The sequence below is a fragment of the Phodopus roborovskii genome, unplaced genomic scaffold, assembly GCF_943737965.1.
Source record: "Phodopus roborovskii unplaced genomic scaffold, PHOROB, whole genome shotgun sequence".
In the NCBI taxonomy this organism is placed as follows: Eukaryota; Metazoa; Chordata; class Mammalia; order Rodentia; family Cricetidae; genus Phodopus; species Phodopus roborovskii.
In genome coordinates, this window is record NW_026126412.1 from 1,716,091 (window position 1) to 1,742,938 (window position 26,848).

Genomic DNA, 26,848 nt, shown 5'->3' on the forward strand with positions numbered 1-26,848 from the left:
CCAATGGAATGGACCTAAGAAACAAGCTGGTGTAGTTATCCTAATATCTAACAAAATAGATTTCAAACTAAAAGTAATCAAAAGAGATGAAGAATGACATTTCATATTCATTGCAGGAAAAAATCCATCACGATGAAATCTCATTCTGAACATCTACTCTCCAAATACAAGGGCACCCATATTTGTAAAAGAAACATTACTAAAACATAATCACTCATCAAACCCCACACTCTAATAGTGGGAGACTTCACCATTCGACTCTCACCATTGGCTAGGTCTGCCAGACATAAACTTAATAGAGAAGTAAAGGAAATAATAGATATTATGACTCAAATGGGATTAACAGACATCTATAGAACATTCCACCCAAACACAAAAGAATATACCTTCTTCTCAGGACCTCATGGAACAGTCTCTAAAACTGACCACATACTCAGTGAAAAAGCAAACCTCAACAAATACAACATTTTGAATAAACTCTCTTTATCCTATCAGAACACCATGACTTAAAGTAAGAATTCAACAACACTAATTGCAGAAAGCCCACAAACTCATGGAAATTGAACAATGCTCAGCTGAATCACCAATGGTCAAGAAAGAAATTAAAGATTTCCTAAAGTTCAATGAAAATGGCTGCACAACATACCCTGACTTATGGGACACAGTGAAACCAGTGCGAAGAGGAAAGTTCATAGCATTAAATGCCCATATACAGAAGCTGGAGAAATCCCACACTAGGAAATTAAAGCAACCATTGAAAACTGCAGAACAAAAAAAGAAGCAAACTCACCCAGGAGGAGTAGAGAGCTGGAAATAATCAAATTAAGGTCTGAAATCAATAAAATAGAAAAGAAAACAATACAACAAATCAATGAGACAAAAAGGTGATTCTTCAAGAAAATAAAAAAGATGGATAAACTTTTATCCAAATTAACCATGAGGCAGAGAGAAAATACCCAAATTAACAAAATTAGAAATGAAAAGGGGGACCTAACAACAACACTGAGGACATCCAGAAAATCATCAGGTCATACTTCAAAACCTGTACTCTACACGTTTAGAAAATTGAAAGGAAATGAACAATTTTCTGGATAAGTACCGTGTACCAAAATTAAATCAAGACTATATAAACAAATTAAATAGACCTATAACCCTCAAGGAAATAGAAAGAGTCATCAAAAGTCTCCCAACCATAAAAAACCCAGGACCAGGTGATTTCATCACAGAATTCTACCAGATTATCAAAGAAGAACAATACCAACACTTCTTAAATTGTTCTACACAATAGAAACAGAAGGAACATTGCCAAACAATTTTTATGAGGCTACAGTTACTGTGGTGATATATTATTCATGATTTATTAAAGCTTCCTTGAGGATTCAGAAGGCAAAACCAGTCCAAAGCTATAGAGGTCAAGCAGTGATGATACACATCTTTAATACCAGCAGCCATACCAGGTAGCCAGGCACTAGTGGAACAATCCTTTAATCTCAGAATTCAGGATTAAGAGGTAGACAGATCTCTGTTAGTTCAAGGTCACACTGACTACACAAAATTGATCCAGTCCTAAAAAAAAAAAAAAAAACAAAAACAAAAACCCAGCTCACACAAGGGTGATCTCAGCACCTAGGATCATATGCCTTTAATCCTAGCACTAGGAAGATAGAGACAGGAGTGATATGGCTGGGCAGAGAAAGGAATAAAAAGGAGGAGAGAGAAAGCTTCTGCCTTTGAGGATTCATGGAGACAGCATTGCCATTTCAGCTGGATAAAAGCAAGATCTACTGATTTGATTTTCAAATCTTTAGCATGAAGTTTGAACTCCAATATCTGTCTCTATGTCTTGTATTTTTCCTATTATAGGTTACCCTGATACCCAACTCACACAAAGACACAACTAACAAATCTCCCTCATGAACATTGATACAAAAGTAATAAAATACTGACAGATTCTAAGAACACATTTTAAAAAAAAATGTCATTCACCATGATCAAGTAGGATTCATCCCAGAAATGCAGGAATGGTTCAACATACAAAAATCCTTCAATTTAATTCATCGTGTAAATAAACTGAAAGAAGAAAACCACATGATAATCTCATTAGATGCTGAAAAACCTTTGACAAATCCAACACCCCTTCATGATAAAGGTTTTAGAAAGATCAGGGATACAAGGAACACACCTAAAACATAATAAAGGCAATATACAAAAGCCAACAGTCAACATGAAACTAAATGGACAGAAACTCAAAGTGATTCCACTAAAATCAAGAACATGACAAGGTTGCCCACTCTCTCCATATCTATTCAATATAGTAATAGAAATTCTAGCTATAGCAATAAGAGAACAAAAGGAGATCAAGGAGATATAAATTTGAAAGGAGAAAGTAAAACTTTTGCTACTTGCTAATGATATGATAGTATATATAAGTGATCCCAAAAATTCTACCAGGGAACTCCTACAACTGATAAATACCTTCAATAGTGTGGTAGGATACAAGATTAACTGAAAAAGATCAGTAGCCCTCCTATATACAGATGGTAAACGGGATGAGAAAGAAGTCACAGAAAACAATACCCTTCACACTAGGCAAAAACAACATAAAATATCTTGTAGTAACTCTAACCAAACAAGTGAAAGGCCTGTATGACAAGAACTTTAAGTCGTTGAAGAACAAAGCTAAAGAGGCTATTAGAAAATGTTCTTGGATATATAGGATTAACATAGTAAAAATGACTATCTTACCAAAAGCAATCTACAGATTCAATGCAATTCCCATCAAAATCCCACTACAATTCTTCACAAACCTCAAAAACAAAAACAAAGCAAAACAAAAAACCAAAAAAAGCAATACTCAACTTCATATGGAAAAACAAAAAACCCAGGATAGTCCAAAACTTTCTGCACAATAAAGGTACATCTGTATGCATCACCATCCCTGATTTCAAGCTCTATGACACAGCTACAGTAATTACGACAGCTTGGTATTGGCATAAAAACAGACAGGTAGACCAATGGAATTGAATTGAAGATGTTGATATTAATCCACACACCTATGAACACCCGATTTTGGACAAAGAAGCTAAAATTATACATTGATTAAAAAAGTCTTCAAAATATTGTGCTGGCACAACTGGAGGTCAACATGCAGGAGAATGCAAATACATCCATATTTATCGTCACACGCAAAACTCAAGTGCAAATTGATCAAAGACCTCAATATAATTCTGACCACACTGAACCTAACAGAAGAGAAAGTGGGAAGTAGTCTTGAAAGTATTCTCACAGAAGACCAAATGTAACACCTGTACCACAGACACTGACAATTAATAAGTGGGACCACCTGAAATTGGGAAGCTTCTGTAAGGCAAAGAACACCAACAATAAGACAAAACAGCAGTCTATAGAATTCCCACATCTACAGAGGGCTGATCTCCAAAATATACAAAGAACTAAAAAAAAAAAACAAAAACAAAAACAAAAAAACAAAAGACCCCAAACAAACTAGACATCAAAATAACAAATAATCCAATTAGAAAATGGGGCACTGATCCATACACAAAGTTCTCAACAGAACAATCTCAAATGGCTAAAAGATATTAAAGACTTGTTCAACATTCTTAGTCATCAGGGAAATGAAAATCAAAACAACTCTGAAATACCATCTTACATCTATCAAAATGACTAAGACCAAAAACACTGATGACAGCTTATACTGGAGAGAATGTGGAGTAAGGGGAACATTCCTCCATTGCTGATGGGAATGCAAACTTGTACAGCCATTTTGGAATTCAGTATGGTGGTTTCTTAGAAAATTGGGAATCAGTCTACCTCCAGACCCAGCAATACCACTTTTGGGCATATACCCAAAGGATGCACACTCATACCACAAGGACAGTTGCTCAACTATATTCATAGCAGCATTATTTGTAATAGCCAGAACCTGGAGGCAACCTAGATGCTCCTCAACCAAAGAATGGATTTAAAAAAAAAAAATGACATCTTGAAATTTGCAGGCAAATGGATGAAACTAGAAACAAAACAAACAAGCAAACACATTCTGATTGAGTTAACCCAGACCCAGAAAGACAAATATTACCATATTTGTACTCACTCACAGTGGATATTAGACATAAAACAAATGATATCCAACCTAAAGTCCACAACCCTAGAGAAGCAAGGTAACAAAGAAGATCCTAAGAGAGACACACATGGATCACCCTAGGAGGGAGAAATAGATAAGAGCTTTGAGCAAAATGAAAGTGAGGAAGGGAGGTGGAGGTAGAAATGGAGAGAGGAAGAGGAAGGGGAAGGGGGAGCAGAACAGGAGGCAATGGGATGGTCAAGTTGGGGTAAGGACAGAGAGAAAAAGCAAGGAAGAAAAATATCTTGATAGAGGGAGCTATTATGTGATTAGACAGAAACCTGGCACTAGGGCAACTCCCAGGAATAGACAAAGATGACCCCAGTTAAAACTCTAAGCAGTGGTGAAGAGGATGCCTGAACTGGCCTTCCCCTGTAAACAGATTGAGGACTACCTTAATTGTCACCATAGAACCTTTATCCAGTAGCTGATGGAAGCAAAGGTAGAGATCCACATCTAAGGACTGGACCAAGCTCCTGAAATCCAGTCAAAGAGAGGGAGGAGTGATAAAATGAGCAAAGGGATCAAGACCACAACGGGCAAACCTATAGAAACAGCTGGCCAGAGCTAGTGTGAGTTCACTGACTCCAGACTGACAGCTGGGGAACCTGCAGAGGTCCAAAATAGGTTCCCTGAATGCAGGTATCAGTGGATGGCTTGAGCAGTTTGTGGGGCCACTGGAAGTGGGACTAGGATCTATCCCTAATATGAATTGGCTTCTTGGAGCCCACTTCCTATGGAGAGATACCTTGCTCAGCCTAGACACAGGGGAAAAGGGCCTTGGTCATGTCTCAATGTGGTGATGGAATAGATTTCTTTTACTCCCCATGGGATGCCTTACCTTCTCTGAGAAGCTGATGGGGGATGGGATGGAGGAAAGGTGGGGGGGGGAGTGGAAGGAGGTGAGGGAGGGGGAAATGATTAATGTTGTAAGCAGCAGGCCTACTGAGTATATCCTAATGGTATGTAGAAATTTGAAATGAAAAAATGTGCCCTGCTTCATATTTCACTGATACACACTCTGGCAAGCACCTTCAGGCAGGGTTTTGTTTTGTTTGGTTTGGTTTGATTTTCTTGTTTGTTTTTCTGTTAGTTACTGTTTAGAATTTTCAGGTAGAAATCCACAAGGTGGTCCAGTCTCATTTTCTGGTCTAGAGGCAGTTGAGCTGCCTAGGAGTCTAGAGAATGCTATCCTCTCCAATCTGTCCCTGAATTCTGACTCAGCAAGGAGGGAGGGCTCTGCCTACACCATAGAGGTCCAAATGACATTATACTTCTTTGAATGATCGAGTACAGGGAAGAAAAAGAAGAACAAGGAGGCATAGAAACAAATTACAAAAAGATGGCAACAGTAGTATGAAAATCTATGGAATATAATCTTTGTATTTTGAGATAGAATTAATTTTTAATTAACTTAAAAATGCACCAAGATGTCAAAGAAGGCAACCTTTCTGGGTTTTAGATTCTAGAGGTGGCATTGTTTTCTTCAAATGGTTTTTCCAATGATTATATTCTAGATGCATGACTTTTAAACAAGAGTACCTAAAACTTAATGTATTTAACAATCATGAATATATGAAATTATCACACAAAATTATCAGTGAGTATTGAGACTGTGGGTGATATTATTTCTTCTAAGTATATATTGATTCTCTGATATAAAAAAGACAGACTTTATTAAAAGAAAAGTATCAGAAGCTTGGATCATTCCATAATCGGTTTACACCTGTTAGAAGAAGTGTGTAATGAGGAAGACAAGGCTATGTGGGCTATTCAGGCAAGCTAGACATAAAATCTACCTCTTCCCTTCAGGGCTACCCACAGAGCTCTTCCTTTAGTTACAAAACACATCCATCACTAAATATGAAGATTTTAAATTTGTCTCTGAAAGGTCATGCCCTTTCATTTTTTTTTTAATTCTGTTTTTCCCAGTGTGGCCAGATGTGTCACTCAAATACTTTAAATAGATTTGATTGCAAGTCTTGGGAGACTTCTTCATTCCAATGTATTTAAAGGTGCCGGTGTTAAATGTTTTTGTTTTTCTTTTTTCTTTTCTTTCTTTTTTTTTTCCCCTGGACTCTAGTTCTATTTCAGCCCATGCAACTTTTGATTTTAGAATTCTCCTAAGAATTCTCACAGGTTCTTACTCAATTCCATCTTCAAGCTTTGCATTTGAAATGCAACATGATAAACCATGCTTTACATGCTTCATACTATTAGTACTGCTGTAGGCATCTGCAGACCACATAGTGGCTGTGCAACAAATGCATTCTAAAGTAGTAGAGGCTACTGACAACACTAAACGAGAAAGTTTTGAAACACAATATATCAGAGTTGTCATTTCTTATTAAACATCATCTGTTTGTATTATATTACCCCAACCAACAAGGCCCTCATGTGGGCCTTTGTCTCATGCCTCGAAAGAAATCGGAGGAAATAAAAGGAGAGGGAAAAAGTCATCAAGAGCCTATCTCTACATGTGGAAGAGTAGCTATGACACTGATTTTCTCCTGTAATTTCATGTTCCTGGGGATAATATAGTGGAGTGTTCTGGTTTGAAATGGATTACCAAAACTGTTTGGCTTGTCTGTTTCTCATGTGCCTGCTTGCTTTGAAACAGAGCCTAGCTTTGTTAGTCAGATTGACTTTGAACTTAGGCCCCATCCTCAGCCTTCCAAGTTGCAAAGACAGTCCTTGTGACAGAATGCTAGCTCAAACTTTCTTAATCCTATCCCATTCTTTCAGAGGAGGGGTAAAGAAAAGAAATGATATATATAGTTGGAAAAGAGATTCAGTTTAAGAGGTCCTTCTCTAGCAGTTTTGGAAAAAAAAAAAATACAGTAACTGACCATGGATAGTAGGGACAAAAGCATTAGCCAGAAAACCATGAATACAAAAGCTAACGTTAAGACTGCTGGGTTACAATATCTCATCATTTGTTATATGCAAATCAACCATTAGAGGCTTTGAGAGATATCATTTTGGAAACATTGTAGTTATTAAGTATCGGTTTCCATGCTTGTTTTCTCTGGCCAAGACAAGTAAGTAGTCATAGAATTCTTCCCATTGGAAGGTGTTCTTGATTCATGGATTATCCTTTGTATATTTAAACTCTACTGAATTTGTTTTGTCTAGAGTAATAATTTAAATTATGGAGGAGGGGGAATACTTTATGTATTGTGGCTGGAACATAGCAAAACAGCCTCTACTCCAGGGACAGGAGTTGTGAGTGTGAATACCCCAGCACTGGTATAAAAAAACACTAGAACTACTTCAATTGCTAACAAACAGAATGGTTTTTCTCCTTTTGTATCTATACAATTGGATCTATACTTTACAACTGAAATTCAAAATGAAGTATGTCTTGGCAGAATCAAACCTTGGAATCCTCCCTCCTAGCATCCCCCACAAGCTTCTGAATAGTCAGTCCTCCCAAGCCTTTGACAAGTAGGACAGGCTTTATGATCCATATATCATAGACTCGTGGTAGCAAGTGTGCCTAATTCAACAGTGTCTGCCCATTCAAGATATAATTTTAAAGCTTCCAAATTATAATGCAATTGGCCATAAAGACAGTATGGAAATTGCTTTATCAATTATTTTGTAGTACCTGAAAAGAGTTCCTTGTTTTGTGTGTGTGCAAATAATTCAATCTCTATATCAACTATTCAAGAATAAAAGACACTATAATTTCAAACAGAAAGTTCTTGCAATTTGCCTAAAAAAATTAATTTGATAGATAACTAATCTGGGGATACATTTAAAAGGTAGTGTTGATAAAAATGACTAAATGATGGCCAATACTTTCATGGTATTAGAAATAGAAAAATTTTCATATCAGAATTCATTATTTAATGATTTTTAAAGGAAACGGAATGAAATCTTACATTTACATTTTATTTTTAAAAAAAATTGCATTTCATAGAAACAAATATTTTCAACACATTTTTAAACATTTTTTTAATGGTAAGAAACATTGTAAATTAAGGTAGGTGCTTCTCTGGTCCAGGGTTCATGCTACAATGCATGGTGACCTGAGTTTGAGCTTGAACTCTGGGACCCACAGGGTGGGACTAACTCCAGAAAGAATTTTCCTGTTTTCCTCTGACCTCCATAAAATACTGTCGGATCAGTGGCCTGCACACACACACACACACACACACACACACACACACAATTAAAATGTAATAAAAAAGAAGTACTTTGAAGTATACTTTCATGGATATTAGTAGAAGTCTGACAAGAAAACAGTAAATGATAGGTCCTAGCCCTAAACATCTCCTTATATACAAAATAGTTCAGAGCTACAGAAAAATGAGCAGGAAGAGAGCTTCAATTTACAATAGGAAGAAAGAAAGAAAGAAAGGAAGGAAGGAAGGAAGGAAGGAAGGAAGGAAGAAAAAAATACCTGCTCAATATGAGACCACCACTTTATGCTTTTTTATGTATCCAGCGTTTCAGGGATACATAGTGACTAACCATAGGAAGCAAGACAATTTCTTCTGAGTACAGATGATGAGATCCACTGAGAATATCTGCCCAGAGAGCAGACGACAGGGTGCAGTTCTTCCCCTCCAGCTCTTTGTGTGAACAACTGACCATGAATCATTTCTCTGACTGTGAGATTCTTTCCCAAAAGAATCATGCTCATGAGTTAGCAAACACAGTCCTCTAAAATACAGTAACAAGACAGGCAAACCCAGTGCCCTTTGGAGAACAAAACTATTACAGGACACTTCCATGGTGAAGTAGGTCAGCACTAGTAGCCCACAACGGTGTGTTACCAGTCAAAGCAGATATTCAGAAGAGCAAAGAAAACACACCTCAAAGCAAGGAGAATTGTTCTTACAATGTCTCCACTGAACTGATGGGGATACAAATAGTTCTCTTCCTTTTGTCTCCAAATCTGAATGACCTTTTAATCTAGGCTACCACTGCTCTCCTTTCACAGTGCCCTGCCATGAAAACGTCTGTTCTCTCCTGCCATTGCTTTGGGTTCTTTCTATATTTGCCATAGTCACCACCAACAAAACAAAAACTCTCAAGAAGACATCCAAAATTGAGCTCTGTTTCTAAATTGAAACTATCTAAAAAGGTTCCTGTCTGAGGGTCACTATGGAGATTTTTCTTTTCAAGATTTCCAATAACATTCTTGAATCATGTCTTAGTTCAAGCTAAAATTTTCAAGACTGGTTCAGTGGGCAAATGCACTTGCTGTGTGAGCATGAAACCTGAGTTCAAATCCCCATGTCTCATGAAAAGCTGGTTTTATAGTGTGAATGTCTGTAATTCCAGACAGAGCTCCTGAAGGGAGATGAGAGGAACAGGCAGAATTCCTGGAAACTTCTGGGTCAATTAACCTTCTGTGAACAGCAGAGAAATAACAGAGCTACTGTAAATTGAAGGCAAAGGACCACTGACCTCCAAATCCATGCACTTGGGAAGATGTGTACCCACAGGGTCCTCACTTACAAACATCGTGCACAGACACGACACAGCACAATTATGTAGCAGGAAAACCTCCCAAAATTTGTCAACTGTTCAATAACAGAATTCACAATTTTAAAAGAATAACAAAGAAAATGATAATGAGTATTACAGAAATTACCTCCTCTGATCCTTTCTTTTCTCCTGATTTCGAAGACGATTCCGTATTCTTTTCAGTAGCATGCTAAAAATATAAAAGGAAAAAACAGATAATGTTTAATAAAGGAAAATGATATAAGACAATTGCACCTTTAATTCAGAAAAATCAAGTTATAAACAACAGCAAAACAAAACAAAAAGCCAAGCACTCCTTTCATGTTCTCCTGGGGAATATTGGGAATTCTCCATTAGTCAGAGACTCTCAAACATCAAATATCACACAGATACTCATTCCATAACTAACCACATGCAAAGCTCATGGTAATGCCACTTGGCACCTAATCCCCTATAATGTGTCTAAAGCACAGGTTGCTAGTAGGGGAGACATTTGGCTCATCACTGAGATGAGATGAGACCTTTTAAGGACCATGCTGTGTGTGAAGCCATACTTAAACATCAGTTCAGCATGGACACAAGCAGACAGTATGTGGTAAAGACAAATAGTATGCGATAAGATCAAATCAACAGAAATAATAGAAGAAAAAAAGAAATGGCCAAGATAGTAAAAACTCACTCGTGGCAGGAACACTTCCTCCACTGTGTTCTGGATGAATAACTTGAAGTGAATGCAAACTTCATCCCCCGCAGAAGCATTTGCAGGGGTAAGTGAACTGAATCTACTGAAATGAGTCGTATTGAGACAGTTTGATGAAAAGAATTCCCTGCGGGGCTTACTTATTATTGCTATGTGTCCAGATAAAGAATTTGTTTATCTAAAAGTGAGAGCAATCAGCATTGAGTAACTGATGAATCTTTAAAAAAATAAAAAACAAAACAAAGCAAATAACGGGACCCAAAGGCCAATGTATAACCCAAGTGTGACAATGTGGACTTACTGGAGCCTAAAGTGGAAGGACCAGTTGATCCCAGGAACTTGAAACTAGCCTAGGCAACATGCTGAAACTGGGTCTCAATAAACAAACAGATAAGTAAAAAATAAGCATGTCAACAAGGCCACTTACACACTAGAACTAAATGCCAAGCTATAATTGGTGAACACAAAGACATTACTAAGGGCTAGAGAATAATTTCCTCATATCATGAAACCATTAGCTTGAGGTTAGCTCTGTAGGTCATTCTTGCATAAGCTCTGGAAACAGAAGCTGGATGCTGTATTTGTGATGGACCTCAGATTGTTACAGACAGCCCACTAGGTTACCGGCTACAAAACTAGAGGCCTCTTAGCTGATCAAAACCTGAAAGCAGCAAAGGCCTAGATACAATCAACCTAGTGATTTCTTCATCTGTGTTCAGCCTGTGAAAGCACTCCCCACTCCCACAACACACACACACACTCACTCCTGTTGCTGAAAACCAGCTCTCTCAACTTCTAGGTTTAGTGCTGCCCTGTTTATGAATTATATCATAGCTCAGAAAAACTCACATTTATCTTGTCTGAACTCTTTTCCCATCTTTAAAAGAGCCATTCGGTTTGAAGATAGTGTTTGATAAGGTCCAATCTTCAAACACACAGATTTTCCTCATCTGTTTCCTTACAGATGCAGTAACTTCAGGACTGCAACAGCACACTCAGTTGCTATCTGTAACTGCATACCCTTTTCAGTATCAGTGAAGTAACAAGCCCCAGGGCTCCCTTGTTCACAGTTTAGAGTGTTCATTTTCTCTCCATTCTACAAGTAGAAAGACCTAACTTGCTCTTTCCAGTCCAAGTCTCCCTCATCATAGGACTTTACTCTGCTTCTTGCTAATGGGGCAAATGTGAGCCATAGTCACTACCCTTTAGCATGTCTGTTGATGGTAATTTCCCCACTGAAGAACAGCAATGTATATGATTCAAACACTTTTAAAAATTGTTTCCTTGGGATGCTTTAAAAGGTTTCTACTACAGTCCTGGACATTTAGTTTCTTACACAGAGACACACAAAATCCCCCAAGATTTGTAGACTGCCAACAATATTCCCAGAGAGTTACATGTAATGAATGTTTTTTAAAGTGCTGAGTTACAATCAACTTTAAAATGTACTATAAACACTGGCATTTTTAATATCAAAAGAATTACATTTTTTAGTGAATGGAAAGGTTTTCATTAATAATGATTGACACAAATAAAAATCACTTACAATAAAGTCCTAACATTTCTTACAGCTTCCAAGATAAAAATTTTCAGTTACTTATTTATTTTTTTTAGTAACAATGACAAGATGTTTATTTACATTTATGTTTATTGGTATTTTGCCTACATGTGAGGGTGTCAGAAACCCTGGAACTGGAGTACAGGCAGGTGTGAGCTGCCACATAGGTGCTGGGAATTGAACCCAGTTCTCTGGGTTAAGAGCAGACAGTGCTCTTGTCCAGCCGGACAAGAAGTTAAAACAAACAAACAAACAAAAAACCAAAACACTGTGTCAGACATGGTTGTTCATGCTGACAATCCCAGTGCACTAAAGAGGTTGAGGTAGGAGGATTGTAGCAAACAGAGCCCGCCTACACTGGAAAATAAGACCCTGTCTCAAAGGGGAGGAAAAAAAAAATCTAGGCCTGAAGTCACATAACTGTAATCCTAGCATTACAGAGACTAAGGCAGGAAGATCGCCTGGCTGGCATTGGCAGTCAGGAAATAGGGTAAGAAGGACAGGAGAATCAGTGGTTCAAGTCTTCACGGAGCTGTACAGTTTAAAGTCAACCTGCACTACAAACCACCTTCTAAAGAATTAAAAACCTCAGGCCTAAACACACACACTAGTCATGTACTTCCATACACATGGGTGCCCACACTCAAGAGCACACACACACTGAGGCAAATGCTAAACAGGTATAAAGGGGTGGGGGGAACTGCAGATCTAGCTCAGTGACAGAATGCCTGCTGATCATGGCACAATTCTGAATTTAATCCCCAGCCCCGATGACTCAAAAGAGAGAAGAACCGGCTTCCAAACAAAAAAGTCATTTTTTTTGTTTTTATGAAAAATGAAAAAAAAAAAAGTTGAATGCATGCTTCATTTTCCTCCTAAGTCCACTGTACTCAGGCTTCTATTTTCATCCCTCCAGTGACAATTTTACACAAAGTCACAGTAACCTCTGCGTTAATCAAATCCCTCAAGTATGTTTCTTCTTACCTGACCCTCCACAGCATCCATCACAGCTGACTACTCCTTCCTGTAAAATATTTTTGTTCCCCCTCAGTCCATGTCTCAGGATGGCCTAAATTCATGACCTTCCTGACTCAGCTGAGTACTGGGATCCTATGTGTACTACCACGCCCAGTTCTAAAGTTCTTTTTACCTGACTTATATATAGAACTATCCTAGATTTCTTTTGTTGTTGTTGTTGTTTGATATTTTTTTTTCAAGACAGGGCTTCTGTGTAGCTCTGGATGTCCTGAAACTTAATCTGTAGACCTACCTGGGTTTGAACTCAGAGTATTGGGTGCTGGGATCAAAGGCATGCATCACTACCACCCGATTAACTTCAGTTAATTTTTTTAATCTAGTATTTTATTAAAATTTTTCAAACATACATAAAAGTTTTAAGAATAACATCCTGATTGCCTGTATCCCCACCACTTAGATTCAGAAGCTAATTAATGTTACTGTATGCCTTCATTGGGGAAACATCAGGAAAAAAAGCAACTTTGTTCATCATCAAAGAAAGTCAGTATAGGAACTTAAACAGGGCAGAAACCTGGAGGCAGGAGTTGATGCAAAGGTCATAATGGGATGGCTTGTTCCTCATGGCTTGCTTACCCTGCTTTCTTATGGAATCCAGAATTATCAGTTCAGGGATGGCATCACTCCCAACTCAGAAAATGCCTTACAGGCTTGCTACAGGCTTACAGGCTAATAGGCTTGCCAGATTCTATGGAAGTAATTTTTAAATTGAGGTTCCTTCCTCTCAAATGACACAAAAATCATCCAGGAAACTGAAGTTTGCTTTGTTTGCACATACATGTGCATAGGATTATGATGTATACCTGTACTTGAAAGTAAACTACAAAACTCCTGAAATTTAACACTAAACACTTCAAATATTAGGCATTTTCTTAAATTTAGCACAGTTCCTGGTATGAACCCAATGCCATTATTATGCTAAGAACACTAACAAGAACTTCTTGTACAGCCATTTTGGAGATCAGTATGGCGGTTCTTCAGGAAAATGGGAATCAGTCTACCACAGGACCCGGCAATCCCCTCTTAGGCATATACCCAAATGGTCCACATCCATGCAACAAAGACATGTGCGCAACTATGTTCATAGAAGCACTATTTGTAATAGCAAGAACCTAGAAGCAACTCAGATGCCCCTCAACTGAAGAATGGATAAAGATGTGGCACAGTTACACAATGGAATACTATTCTGCAGGGGTGGGGGAGTGGCGAGGGGGGGGGCAATGGAATCTTGAAATTCGCAGGCCAATGGATGGAATTTGAGGAACCATCCTTGTAAGGAGTAAGGTTTTTCCACCTGCCGCTGGTCTTGTCCCGCTGCCGCGCCAGCCCCAAATAACGCACAGAGACTCTTTATTAGATATAATGCTGTTGGCCAGGTACTAGTTTCTTATCGGCTAGCTCTGTCTTAAGTATTAACCCATTTCTGTTAATCTAATATCTCCACGTGCTTTCGTCTCCCCAGCCTCTCCATGTTGACTCCTTCTTATTCCTTCCTCTCTACTCCTTGTCTCCTAGTCCCTCCTATCTTTCTTTCCTATTGGCCAACAGTGCTTTATTCATTAACCAGTATGAGAAACATTTTTACAGAATGACATCTCCCATCACATCCTTAGTGAGGTAACTCAGTCACAAAAAGAGGAACATAGTATGTACTCACTTATATATGGATTTTAGACATAGAGCAAAGGATCACCAGCCTATAATTCACATGGCCAGAGAAACTAGGATACAAGGAGGAACCTAAGAGATTTCCACAAGGTCCCTCATAGAAGGGGAAAGGAACAAGATCTCCTGAGCATATTGGGAGTGGGGGGGGCAGTGAGTGGAGAGAGAGTTAGGAAGAAAAGAAGGGGAGAAGAGGAGAACATGTGGGACTAGGAAGATCGAGTTGGGGGATGAATATATGAGAGCACACACACACACAAAATAAACAAACAAACAAACAAACAAAAAAGATATACCATACAGAGAGAGACATTATAGATTTGAAGAGAAAACCGACTCTAGAGAAATGTCCATAGACCTACAAGAATGACCCCAACTAACAATCTGAGCAACAGTGGAGAGGCTACCTTAAATGCCTTTCCCTGATAATGAGATTGATAACTAACTTATATGCCACCCTAGAGCCTTCATCTAGTAGCTGATGGAAACAGAAGCAGACACTCACAGCTCAACACTGAGCTGAACTCCTGGAATCCAGTTGCAGAGAGGGAGGAGTGATAAGTAAATGGGGTCAAGACAGAAACCCACAGGGACCTGAACAAGGGGGAGCTAATGGACCCCCAGATTGATAGCTGGGAAACCAGCATTGAACTGACTCAGACCCCCTGAATGTGGGTCTCAGTTAGAAGACCTGGGCAGTCTGAGGGACCTCTGACAGGGGAACCAGCACATTTCCCCATGGAGGGATACTCCCTTAGCCTAGAGGCAGGAGGGAGGGCCTACCTAGTCCCTACTCCAAATGATTTAACAGATTTTGATCCCTCTTAGAAGGAATCACCCTCCCTGTGGAGTAAGGGGTGGGGTCAGATGGGAGGGGGGTTAGAGGGCATGGGAGGGAGAGGGGAACTGGGATCAATATGTAAAATAAGGAAAAATAATAAGTATATATAAAAAATAAAAAAAGAACTTCTTAATGATATTTAATTTCTAGTAAAGAGCAACTGCGTAATCATTGCCCTCACAGTTTCTTGGACTTATTCTATATTCAGCATATATATAATCCTGTTAATAGGATCAAATCAGTTAAATGTTTTCACTGAAATTCAAGTACCTAACACAGAATAACTGACCACAATTCACTCAAGTTGATTAATAAAATATGTTGGGTGATACACACCATATTTGATCCAGCACAGGAAACTGTCGTGGATCTTCCCAAAGTGTAACAAAGAGAACTTAGTTTATCACTACCACATATGGCTTGTAGGATGGCCACAGAGGAGAGACGCATGGGGCATGGGAGGAGTGACAGATTCCAAAAGCGAACAGACTATACTATTAATGGACCCTGTATGAGGGAAAGAAACTAGTGCCAATGTAGGCACTCTGCATGCGTTCCCCCTTTGACTCTATGGACCACACACCCTCTCCTCTTCTATGGATAAAGAGAGTTGATGTTCTGCTTTGCCAAGACAATGATTACAATCTGGTCAAAAATTGGGCCATGGGATTTGTGATTTGCATCAAGACTTTAGGGTAATCTAGCACTCTAACAAGAAAATAAACCAGCATAGAAAAACAACTTCCTATTCCAAAACCAATCTGTTATAAAGAATTAACCAACACTTAATACATGTGGGTTAGAGGAAGACTCAAAGCCAGTAAAGAGCTAGACAGGAAACCACACAGGGTTAGAGACAGAGGTGGACAGTGCTGCAGGAGTTTAGTGGCCAATGTGCTTTGGGGGGGGGGTGGTGGCAGGTAAAGAGCTTTTCTCTCTTACGGGAAGGAGGAGTGATTCTCCAAATCCTTTCTACCGCAGACACTGACAGATATTTTTCAAGGACAGCTGGCCTGTGTACTCATTCTAAGACATAGCATTATATGCTTGAAATAGTTTTCCACAGCCAAGCCATAAATCAATGAGGAAGTTAGAAGTCACAAGAATTGCAGCAGTAGCTCTTACCCTGCTAGGAACTTCTGCTGGGCTTCAGCTTTGCAGCATCTGGGGGCCTTCCTCAGTGTTATCTAGGCACACAGGTACACACAAACAAGGGTCCATGCCACACAAAGTGGAAATTAAATAAACATCTGTCTACAAGGGAAGACAGAACCAGCAATTCCAGTAGTATAAGAAGTGCCTAAGACTAGTGTGCTTCTGAAACTAAGGATGAAAAAAGAGATACAAAGTTTCTTTTAGGAGGAAACAGAAACAATCTATAAGAATCATTGCATCAATCTGGACATATACTTTAAAACATTGACCATGAATTTTCATGAGTAAACCACATGGTTAATGATTTAATGATTGTGATGTCTAAACAAAGCTGCTTGAAAAGAAAAATTGAAAATACTACTTGAAAACTGTCCTTCAACTTGGACATATGTCACTTAGATATACAAAGCTCACCTCTGTCAGTCCTGTCCCAAACTCCAGGAGGCTTGTTCCAGTGCCTTCCAGAGGACAGAAACCACTTAGTTAGGTTAGCAAGGCTTCCACCCTGCCCAGCAAGCTCTAAGCTTGTGCCAGAGTGTAGGATATTAGATTGTGCCAGAGTGTAGGATATTAGATTGTGTCTGTGTATGTGAGGGAGTGGATACAGTCTTCTAGAATTCCTCTGCTGTTTCTATTATGCATCCGATTTCAGGAACAATTGGTTTTGAGGGATTTATAGCAGAAGCCTGTACTTTTCAGAACACCAACCAACAATCGCCTGGAGAAACTGATTGCTCAACAATGGAGCTCATTGCCCTATTTTCACACCAGCATTTCCGGTCCAATTGCCTTTGTAGGGAAGGACCATATCTTCCTATCTTCACAACAGCCTATCTCTCAGTAAAGCAAGCAAACCGCCACTTGATTGCCACTTGCTCAATGATGACTTCCAAACACACACAATGCTTTTCTAACTAGATGGAAATTATATTCTCTTTTTCTGGCTATGCTTTATTTCCATCAACCTCTGAAAGTTCCCCAAGAAGTAAAATAGGTCTTTTTAGGTCACTCGACTAGGTAAAGAAGGAAGGCTGAGAAGTTGGTTCAAAAATTAAGGCCCTTGTACAAATTGGTGTTTTCCAAAATAAATAACAATAACATACCCTTAGAGATCGTATGTGCTCTGCTAGACAAAATGAGATTATTCACCAAACAAGCTGAAAGACTGAGACAGAATGCTGCTTTGGCTTCAAAACACAGGTAGTCCTCAGCTGTGCACCTTGAGGTGGATTCCTCCCTACACCTCTGTTGGCATCAAACGAGTTCTGGGCTGGCCACTTCTCAGAATGGGTCATCTCAAAAAAGGTTTGGCCAATGAGAGATAAGTAGTGTCTGGGTGAGAACCTAAAGCTTGTGACCCCTTTGGAAGTCAAGCAACCCTTTCACAGTGGTCAACTAAGACCATTGATAAACCCAGGTACTTACATAATGATTCATAACAGTAGTAAAATTACAGTTATGAAGTAGTGATGAAAATAATTTTATGGTTGGAGGTCACCACAACATGAAGAATATATTAAAGGGTCATAGCATTAGGAAGGTTGAGAACCACTGACCTAGAGTGATATGAAGCCCCACCCCACTTCTCTCTGATTTCAGGGACTCTTCGGGCTAAAAGAATTGTCATTTTGGCTTCTACAAGGTGACCCTGAAGTTCCCTTGGTCCCTCCTGCCTATAGCTAATGTAGCTTCCTAAAGACTGATTACCTCACCTTTCCCTGATGGTTTTCCAATCTTAGCTGTTGTCTGGGTAGGCCTCTCCCTGTCTTAAATTCCCCTGGACTTAAATGCTCAGAATTGCTTCTATCTATTAGCTGATGTGGTAAACTGATACAACAGAAACCTAAAGACTATGTGATCTTGGGTAAAAATTCAACCTTTAAGCTTCTCCTCACTTAACAGAGAATGGTAAGTATCTCAATAGCTAGTATATTCTCACTGTTAAAGCGAAACCTGGCCCAATGTCTGATTCTTTTTAAAATCCTAGCTAATAATAGTTATTGAAAAAGATGCTAGTGAAGAAAGTGAGATTTTAGAATTGTTTAAGTCCCTGTTTCTTGCTGCTCTGGCAGAGGGAATACAGTCAATAACAATAAAGAATAGAAGTGGGCCTCAAAACAAAGCTGGTCTTAAAAACAAACAAAGAGATGCCTACCTCTTTTCCCCTTGACATCAGTCTGACTGTGTGAAACACAAGTATATTTTCATTTTCTAAGTATATTTTCAAGAAACATTAGGGAAGAAGAATTTTGTGTTTTACTATTCCTAAAGTACAAAGAAAGAACCCTAGTTGCCACAGTAAATGTTTGGTGTCCTAGCATATCACGATGCATGAGATTGTCTCACCCCAGATCACACCAGAGAAAATTAACTACATGTAGAATGAAAATTCCATTCTTTTCAACAGCCTACAACTTGGTTATCCGTGTAACACTTAAAGTGGCAATTTACTTGCATTAAAATACATTGTGTGGGAGCAGGATCTGGTGATAAAACAAGACTCACATAATGTTGGCCAGTAATATTGCCAGTTGATTCGTGACAGTTCTTTATACTAACCCTTTTATTCTGTTCATATGTAAAAGTTATTAAGACCAACTTTGAAAGCTTCAGCTGACTCTTATGTCAAGAGTGTTTACCTCCCAGAATCACCCAAAGGCAAAATCCTAGCTGTTCTAGTTTAAAACAGAAAAAATGTCAAAGCTCACAGAAAAGACAACTGTGGGGGGATAGAGTTGTCAACCATACAAAAGAAAAAACAGTGAGTGTCCATCACAAGCTAATGTTGTGGGAACAAAATAAAAAAATATCAGAGAACATGGACCAGTGAGATGGTTCAGTAGGTAAAGGCGCGTGCCACAAAACCGGGCAACTGAGTTTAATTCCTAGAAGCCACACAGCAGGTGGGACAGATCTGTCTCCACATGCACATAATGGCACAAGGACACCCCCCCAACATACACACACACACATACACACAGACACAGACACACACACACACACACACACACACACACACACACACCACATGCATGCACGCACGCACACTCCTCCTCCTGAATTAACTGGCTTTCCATCTGAAGTGGTAACTGATCCAACCAAGATTCTTCACCAGACAGAACAGTTTTTGTAATTTTTCTTAACTGGTAAAACCTGATAGACATTTTTCAAAGTTATGTTAGTTATAAAACTTTCTTAGTAAGTTTTCATAAAAAGAAAGCGAAACAGAACTTCACTGCCATGCTAATAAGATTTATATATCAAGAATATCCCAAAGTGGAGGAAATGAAACCTGACTGATACATCCCCTCAAGTCCTGAAGTACTTGGAACTAACTACCCGCTTGTCCACCTTGGCGTTGCAAATGGCCACCCTCTGTTTCCACTTCAGAGCACCACACCACATTTTAAAAAGCACTTGCAAAATGTAATTAACTTTCTGGGAAGTTCCAAAATTGACTAGAAAACAACATCATATGTTACTCAGTTATAAAGGCTTTTATGCAATGGAAAATGATCCATTCTGGGACTGTCAGACAAAAAAGTAGTGACATTTACCCTCTTCATTCTTTCCACCCTAAATGCCACCTTCCTTGTGCATACCTTATAATTTAACTTTTTTCCCTAAAATTCATTGCAGTGAAGTTGTCTTGTTTTGTCGTATGAAGTTTGCGACACTTTGCCCAGTCTGGCTGAAATGGTGGAGCCTTCCAAATGACTGGGCTCCTTGATTATGCTCTCACTGTGGCTATGAATCCAATTAAACCAAGAAGCACCTTTAATTATCACAGGATAATAGAATCAACTTATGACTCAGGACTCTGATTACTGATGTAACCCAAATTTACTCTTAAGTCTGATAATTATGATGCTCACCAGATATTCTTTAAATGTATCTCTTTAATGTCTTATGAAGTGACTTTTTTTTTGCTGTAATCAGAAAATTATTCAGACAGTGATGGGATTCAGTGTGAAAATAGACAACATTTGTTTCCTGGGCTGACTTTACGGGAGGCATCTTCTTAAATGAATACATCTCTACATTGCTCTAATTTTATTCTGCCTAAAGTTAGATTATTCACATTATTTTTAACTTTAAAGGATACCTACTAAAGGTATTCTTTAAATGCCTTTAAATCTTAATTATAGGACTTAGCAGAAGTATTCTGAAATGGACATGTGTGCAGCCATCCATTGGCATCTTTTGGAAACTGACTTCAGGAACTAAATCATGCAGACACTCAAATGGTTTGTGTAAAATGGCATGTTTACATCTAACTTATGTATGGCCTCCCATGTGTGCTTTAAGGTACAGAATATTAAGACATTTCAACAATTTTATACTATTTTGTTTGAGGAATAATGACAAAAAAATATGGTACATGTTCAGTAAAGACAATTTCTAAAAATTATTTTTGGTTAGTGTCTGAATACAAGGATAAAAGGATCTGACTGCTTATCTTTATTCACAGGCACATAAACAAATAAAAAAAACTATATACACATTGCACATATGAAAACATGTATACATATTTTATATATATATAGAATATATACAACATGTGCATGTATATGTATCTATATGTTAAAAATTGGTTAAGTGAACTATTGGAGAGAGACTTATGGACAGACTTTGCATGCCCTAAAGCTGCACTTTATATATGCACACTGTTGAGAGCAAGTACTACCTGACTTCCCTTTAATTCTCAAAGCAATCTGTGAACACTTATAAGTGGATTTTTTTTTTTAAGTTCAGGAACTGACCCCAATAGAGCTTTTCTGTCTGATGCTATACCACTAGCCAAGTGGCAAGCAAATGCTCTTGTGGGAAATGTGAATTGGGAGGTACTATGGGTATAAAATATACAGCACATCCAGAGTTTGAGTAACTGACACAGAAAGAGGTGAAGCATCCTAATTGTTAGCACCCAATCACACACTAAATGTAAACTGGGATGGGGTTGGGCTAACAAAATGTTACTAAGATTCATTTCACTTCTTAAAATATTTTTGTTAATGTGGCTGTTAATTTTATTAAGGCTTGTGTGCAGCTCACTATATATTTCTCCTAGAGTAGAGTCAGAGATTGATCGCAGGAATGCTGAAGATTCTAGAAAGTTAGCACCAAGCAGAAGTCTTTAAGTAATAGTTCCTGAACTAGCTTCTAATGGGTGTTTTAGCAGAAAAACCACAAAGTGTCTAGTATAGTGCAGTAGGTATTAAAAGGAAAGATTTAAGCTATCTTTATCTAAAGAGTCTGGCACAACTTCCTTCAGACAATGTTGAGCTTGGATGGAGAAGTTTGATGTTAACTGAACACCTGCCATCCATATTTGCAGATAATTTAAAGGGTACATCTTGATAAGAACTCTGGGACAGTTGTGACTCAAAGCAAACTTTTGCTCTTAAGACATATCAATAAAACTATACATATAAATAGCACAGAAAAGTGCAATGGCGAACACACATGAAGAAGCATGTGTGGCATGCCTGGTGAATCTAGTCCTATGTTTATCTTGGCTAGTTTACAAATATGACAATATATTTAACAGACTGACTTACTTAATGAAAGCATTGCTGTTTGGGTTAAGAGAACTCTACAGTACACTCGAAGCTCGCACACCTGGGTGATCAATGAATGCTCACTGCACACGTAGCCAGTTTCTAGTTCTAGCACAAAGTTTCTAGATGCAAAGATTGTCTGATTACTATGTCTTTACTTTTCCCATACCACATGCTAAAAGGAAGGTGAACTTAAGGTTTTGAAAGTCTTGTCATAAATCAAACTATGACTTTCAAACAAAGTGTTTGTAAAGTCTTGTTTGTTTGTTTGTTTTGATGTAATGTTAAAGATATGCTTCCTGCTTTCAAAACATTACAAGTGCCAGCTTGACTGGATATCACACCTAACTGGTAGAACTGACATTCAGTGCACTAACCAAATAGAACATATTTATCCTCTGGCAAAGTAATATAGCGTAGTGAGTGATACTCATTCTCTCTCTCCCATTCCGGCCCTTTGTTCACCTCTCCCCTCACCTCTCTCAAAAGTATCTATTGATCACAGTTGCTCCCTGATGTTTTCTTCTTTTCCGTTCCCCGCCTTTCGACTTTGAAACTGCACGTGTAACTTTTTTTTTCTTTTTAAAGTTTTTTTTAGCTTTACTTCGCAGTCAAAAAACTAGAACTGAGCTCCAGTGGCTCTTGTCTATGTATCCAGGTATGCGTTGCAAAGGGCAGATTTAAGGATTATTTTCCATTCACCTAGGGAGCACAAGAGCTGAGTTCTGTGCACCTCGCCCCCTAGACTACAGCCCAGAGCGCATCCGCATACCACAGAAGGGTGAGCCTCCGCCTTTTGCCCCAGCCTACCAGAAGGTCTGCAAGGAGGTCGTGCCGGGTCCCCACCCCTGTCCTTTCAAACTTCTGACAGTATTTCCTCTACCACCCAGAGGGGCGAAATAAATACACTCCCTTCCCAGTCCTGCCCAAGCTAGGTCGCTTTTATTTACCGTCTTGTACCACCAGCTTGCGAATGCCATGGCGACAACCCACTGAGTTGCTCCGAACCGCGCAGCTGGGGATCCGTCTAGGACGCAGAGTGAGGTGCTGGTGGTCCCAGGCTGACTCTCCCTAGCTGGGACCTGGCTGGCACTGGTCTGGGCGCCTCACAGCAGCCAGGTGGGAGGACACAGGGGACGGGCGCTAGGGCCCGCCCACCGCTAGCGCGGCCCCGCCCCATCCGATTTGGCCCGAGGCTAGTTAGGAAAGAGGTGTTGGTTCTTCAGGCTGCCACTCCCTACATGAGGATTGGGGGCGACTTCACTGGACAGACCCCCTCTGTCCAGTGATTCGAGCCCACTCACTCTGGAGGTCCCTAGTGAACTTTACTCCTCCTCCACGCCCATGAGCACCGACTCTGTCTCTCTAGCCCACTTTGCTCCACAATCCCCTCCACCCCACTAATGTCACTACCCAATTTGGAGAGCCCCGGAACACCTGATTTCCCGCAGGCACTGAGCCCTCATCCCTTCCCAGATCCTGGAAGATGCCAAACCCGGACAGGTTGGGCAACGCCCCAGAACTGCGGCTGGCCACTGCTAGAGCCAGGCCCCCCTGTCGCTTGCCCCGCGGCTCAATCGGGAGAGCTACTCACCTCCTGGGTGTGGCGGGCTGCGGCGGCCCGGCGGGTCCTGGGAGAGGCGGCGGGCTTCGGTCCGGGCTGGGACATTTTGGCGAAGCCGCTGCGGGCTCAGCCTCGGGGCAGGCGCAGGAACTGTACTAGAGGCCCCAGCTAGAGCTCGGGGCGGGAGGAGCAGAAAGGCGCAGTGAGGCAGCTTTTCCGACCCAGCCCTGAATCCGCGCCCCGCTGGCTCCCCCTTCCCCGCCGAGCCCTCCCCTTCCTGCCTGCCTGCAGCTCAGAGTGGCAGGCCGAACTCTTCAGTGGCCCAGAGCAGAAACTTTACACCCTCCACTCCGGGTTCGTACCCAGAGACCCTCCCTGAGCTGGCTTCAGAACTGCAGGGTTCTCGATGGAACACAAACAGGGTTAACCTGAGGTTGCCCTTTCCCGGGTCAACTTGTCCAGGCCAATCTGGCGATTGTGCAACCGAGAGCTGGACTGGGGCGTGGTCTAGACCCTCTTCCTTAAGAATCTGGAGAATTAAACACCTTTTCTTCAATCTGCCATTAGCTGAAATCTAGCTTAAATTTGAACGGTAGATAAGAAAGTTGATTAAAAACAAATTGGTCTCTGAATATGAGCATTCACTTTCTCTCTCTCCTCTCTCCTCTCCTCTCTGTCTCTGTCTCTGTCTCTCTCCCTCTCCTTCTCCCTCTCCCTCTCTCCCTCTCTCCCCCCTGGAAGTTTACTAATGTTTTACAAGCAGGAGCCTGCCTGCTCTAACCCAAACCAAACTGTTACATTCTTTTCTGGATACTGTGTGTTTTTAAGATTGGATTGCTTTTGTATTGGGCTCATTTTAGGCAGCACTTCCTGGTTTGGGGCTGGGCATGAAATTTAACAATCCCTTTGACTGATCATCCCAAGAATCTGCCAGCCCAGTGTGCAGCTGCTGTTAGCTGATGCTGGCCACAGAAAAGCCTGTGCCACCGCAATAGCATCGTCCTTTCTGCTCTTGAGTCAACATGCTGGAGTGCTGTGCTTTAAACAGTTGGAGAGAGAAAAGCCAGATAAAGCATGCTATAAGGAGCTTGGCAGAATCAAAATACGTTAAGGACAACAATGCTATTTCTCAGGCTTTGCTTGACTCAGAATTCACATTAGTCTTACCTTGCTGCCCAGCACATTACGACAATGAATAAAAACTAATCTCAAAGAAGTTGAAGTACTCCACTTTGTAGTAGTTAAGAGTTACTGAGACCATGAAAAGAAGGTATCCACATGCGGGGATCTTGGAGAGCCTCTGTTTAGACAGAAATGGAATTTCCTACAACAATGTCTATGATATATATATTCGGGATCAGTTTCCTGCTACATGGAGCTATCGGGGACCTATGCTAAGAGATTTTATGGCACCATAAGAGAAACACAAAAGAAAGACATGGTCACTTTCTCCTGCTCATAGGACAGGGACAAGGGCAGGCAGAGGTGGGTGGATGGGTGGGAGGGGACGCCTCTTTTAGGATCCTGAGAGGGGCTTCTTTAATGGAAGAGGACAACCATGGAGAAAGACTGCGTTGACCTGTTCTGTTATCACATACCTGATCCCAGTGAGAAGAGGTGGTCTTTATGTTTTACACCCTCTTCATCCCCTCTGCTTCTACTCTGGTTCAGAACTTACTGCTTTTCATTGGTAAAATACCTAAAAAGAGAAAATTTTAAAAAATGAACGTGGAGCTGAGAAGGAACTTAAGAGGCAGAAGGAAACTGGTTGATCATTAGACTCCAGAGTCCAAGGCAAGGGGGAATTCTCAAACATTAGGCTGTCCCACAATATGGGCTATATAAACATAAAAGATATAGCCCTAAGGTTGAATCAGATGAGGAAGGAACAGTGCTATGGAATCCTAGATGTTTTTCGTTATCTCAGACAGTAGGTAAAACTGGGAATTAATTCTACAGACTTTTGAGGTACCCACAGTGCAAGTCCCTTCCCACTTCAGGTAGTTTTTATTTCCACACCATGTTCCATCCCTGGAAAAGGAGCACAACCACAAAACCTAGATCTTCTGGGTGACATGCACTGTCCTCCAGTTTCCCTGATCATTCTATTCTCCACTTCCTTTTAGCCAAGTTTCTTTGCTCTATAGTTATTATATCATGGGGGGGGGGAGCCAAAAAGAGTCTTCACGAATAGGCAGACTGATTAACGAAATAGGCACCTCTCTCACAGATTCTCCTTTTCATGGTACCCCATGTAACATGCATGTGTTGGGTAGGGGCTTCATGCTTCTGATTGTTAAATTCCCCCCAAAGCATGGATTAACTGGGGGAAAAATCTATGCATACAAGAAAGGAAAGTGTGTCTGCCTTCTTAGGAGAATTATGGGAGGCTATAGGAGCTTTGGGGTGCTTCTCTGGTCATCCACTTAGTGTGTGCTCATGATACAGTTGAAAAAAGTGGAGGGGAAGGAATTGATATGGAAGAGTAAAGGAAGATGAAAGGATAATGGCAAACAGCAGCTTTTGCTTAGCAATGCCACCAAGCAAGAACTTGAGTCATATCATACCTACAGCTGAGCCCTTAAGAGTTTATTACCCATGAGTTCTGTGCTGCTTTCCTCCAGATTAGAAGCAAAACAAAAATGCCCACAAACAACTTTCGTAGGTTCTTTTTTTTTTCCTGTGGACCAAAAATGACAGTGTGAATCTTCTCAGGTGTGCTCTCAGAAGGGACACTTGATGGAGAGGCAAAGGGAGAGGTTGAGTTGGGAGACAGGTCCAGTACATGTCTCAGGTAACATTGCAGGATGTTATCATGGGGTGGCCATTTAGAGTTCTTTGGGATTAAGTCTGAAGAACAGGAACTGACTCTTTAATATACCTGGGACAACCAGCTACTAGCTATTATTATTGGCAAGGAGATAACAACTCTCAAATTAGGTTGACAGATTAGGTTTGTCTCCTGGAAGCATTCCTGGAATCTAGGGCAAGGTCTCTGTTACTGCTGGCAGATGTCAGAATGGCTTGTCACATTTATCACACTGTTCAGTGCTACACAACACCATAAAATTTAGCAAGCAAAACTGAGGACGGATACACATTACAGAAGCATGTTGTCAGACTGTTCCATCATGAAGCACTGGA

The 26,848-nt window shown here is 40.2% G+C and overlaps 1 protein-coding gene across 8 annotated transcripts in view; it reads right to left on the reverse strand.

Annotated features, from left to right (window-relative positions):
- Cast (calpastatin) overlaps positions 1-23,919 on the reverse strand; it is a 97,567-nt gene extending 73,648 nt beyond the window's left edge. For 3 of the 8 annotated variants that reach the window (XM_051182748.1, XM_051182744.1, XM_051182742.1), the window contains exons 1-2: positions 23,735-23,918; positions 9,753-9,815 (exon numbers count right to left, since the gene is read on the reverse strand). In XM_051182748.1, the coding sequence (XP_051038705.1) occupies positions 9,753-9,815; positions 23,735-23,809 (138 nt within the window). In that variant the 5' untranslated portion in view covers positions 23,810-23,918. Of the gene's footprint in view, positions 1-9,752; positions 9,816-23,090; positions 23,267-23,734 lie in introns of those variants that run through there. The other 5 variants (XM_051182750.1, XM_051182746.1, XM_051182743.1 and 2 more) reach the window with 4 other exon arrangements.
- Positions 23,920-26,848: the final 2,929 nt, after the last annotated feature.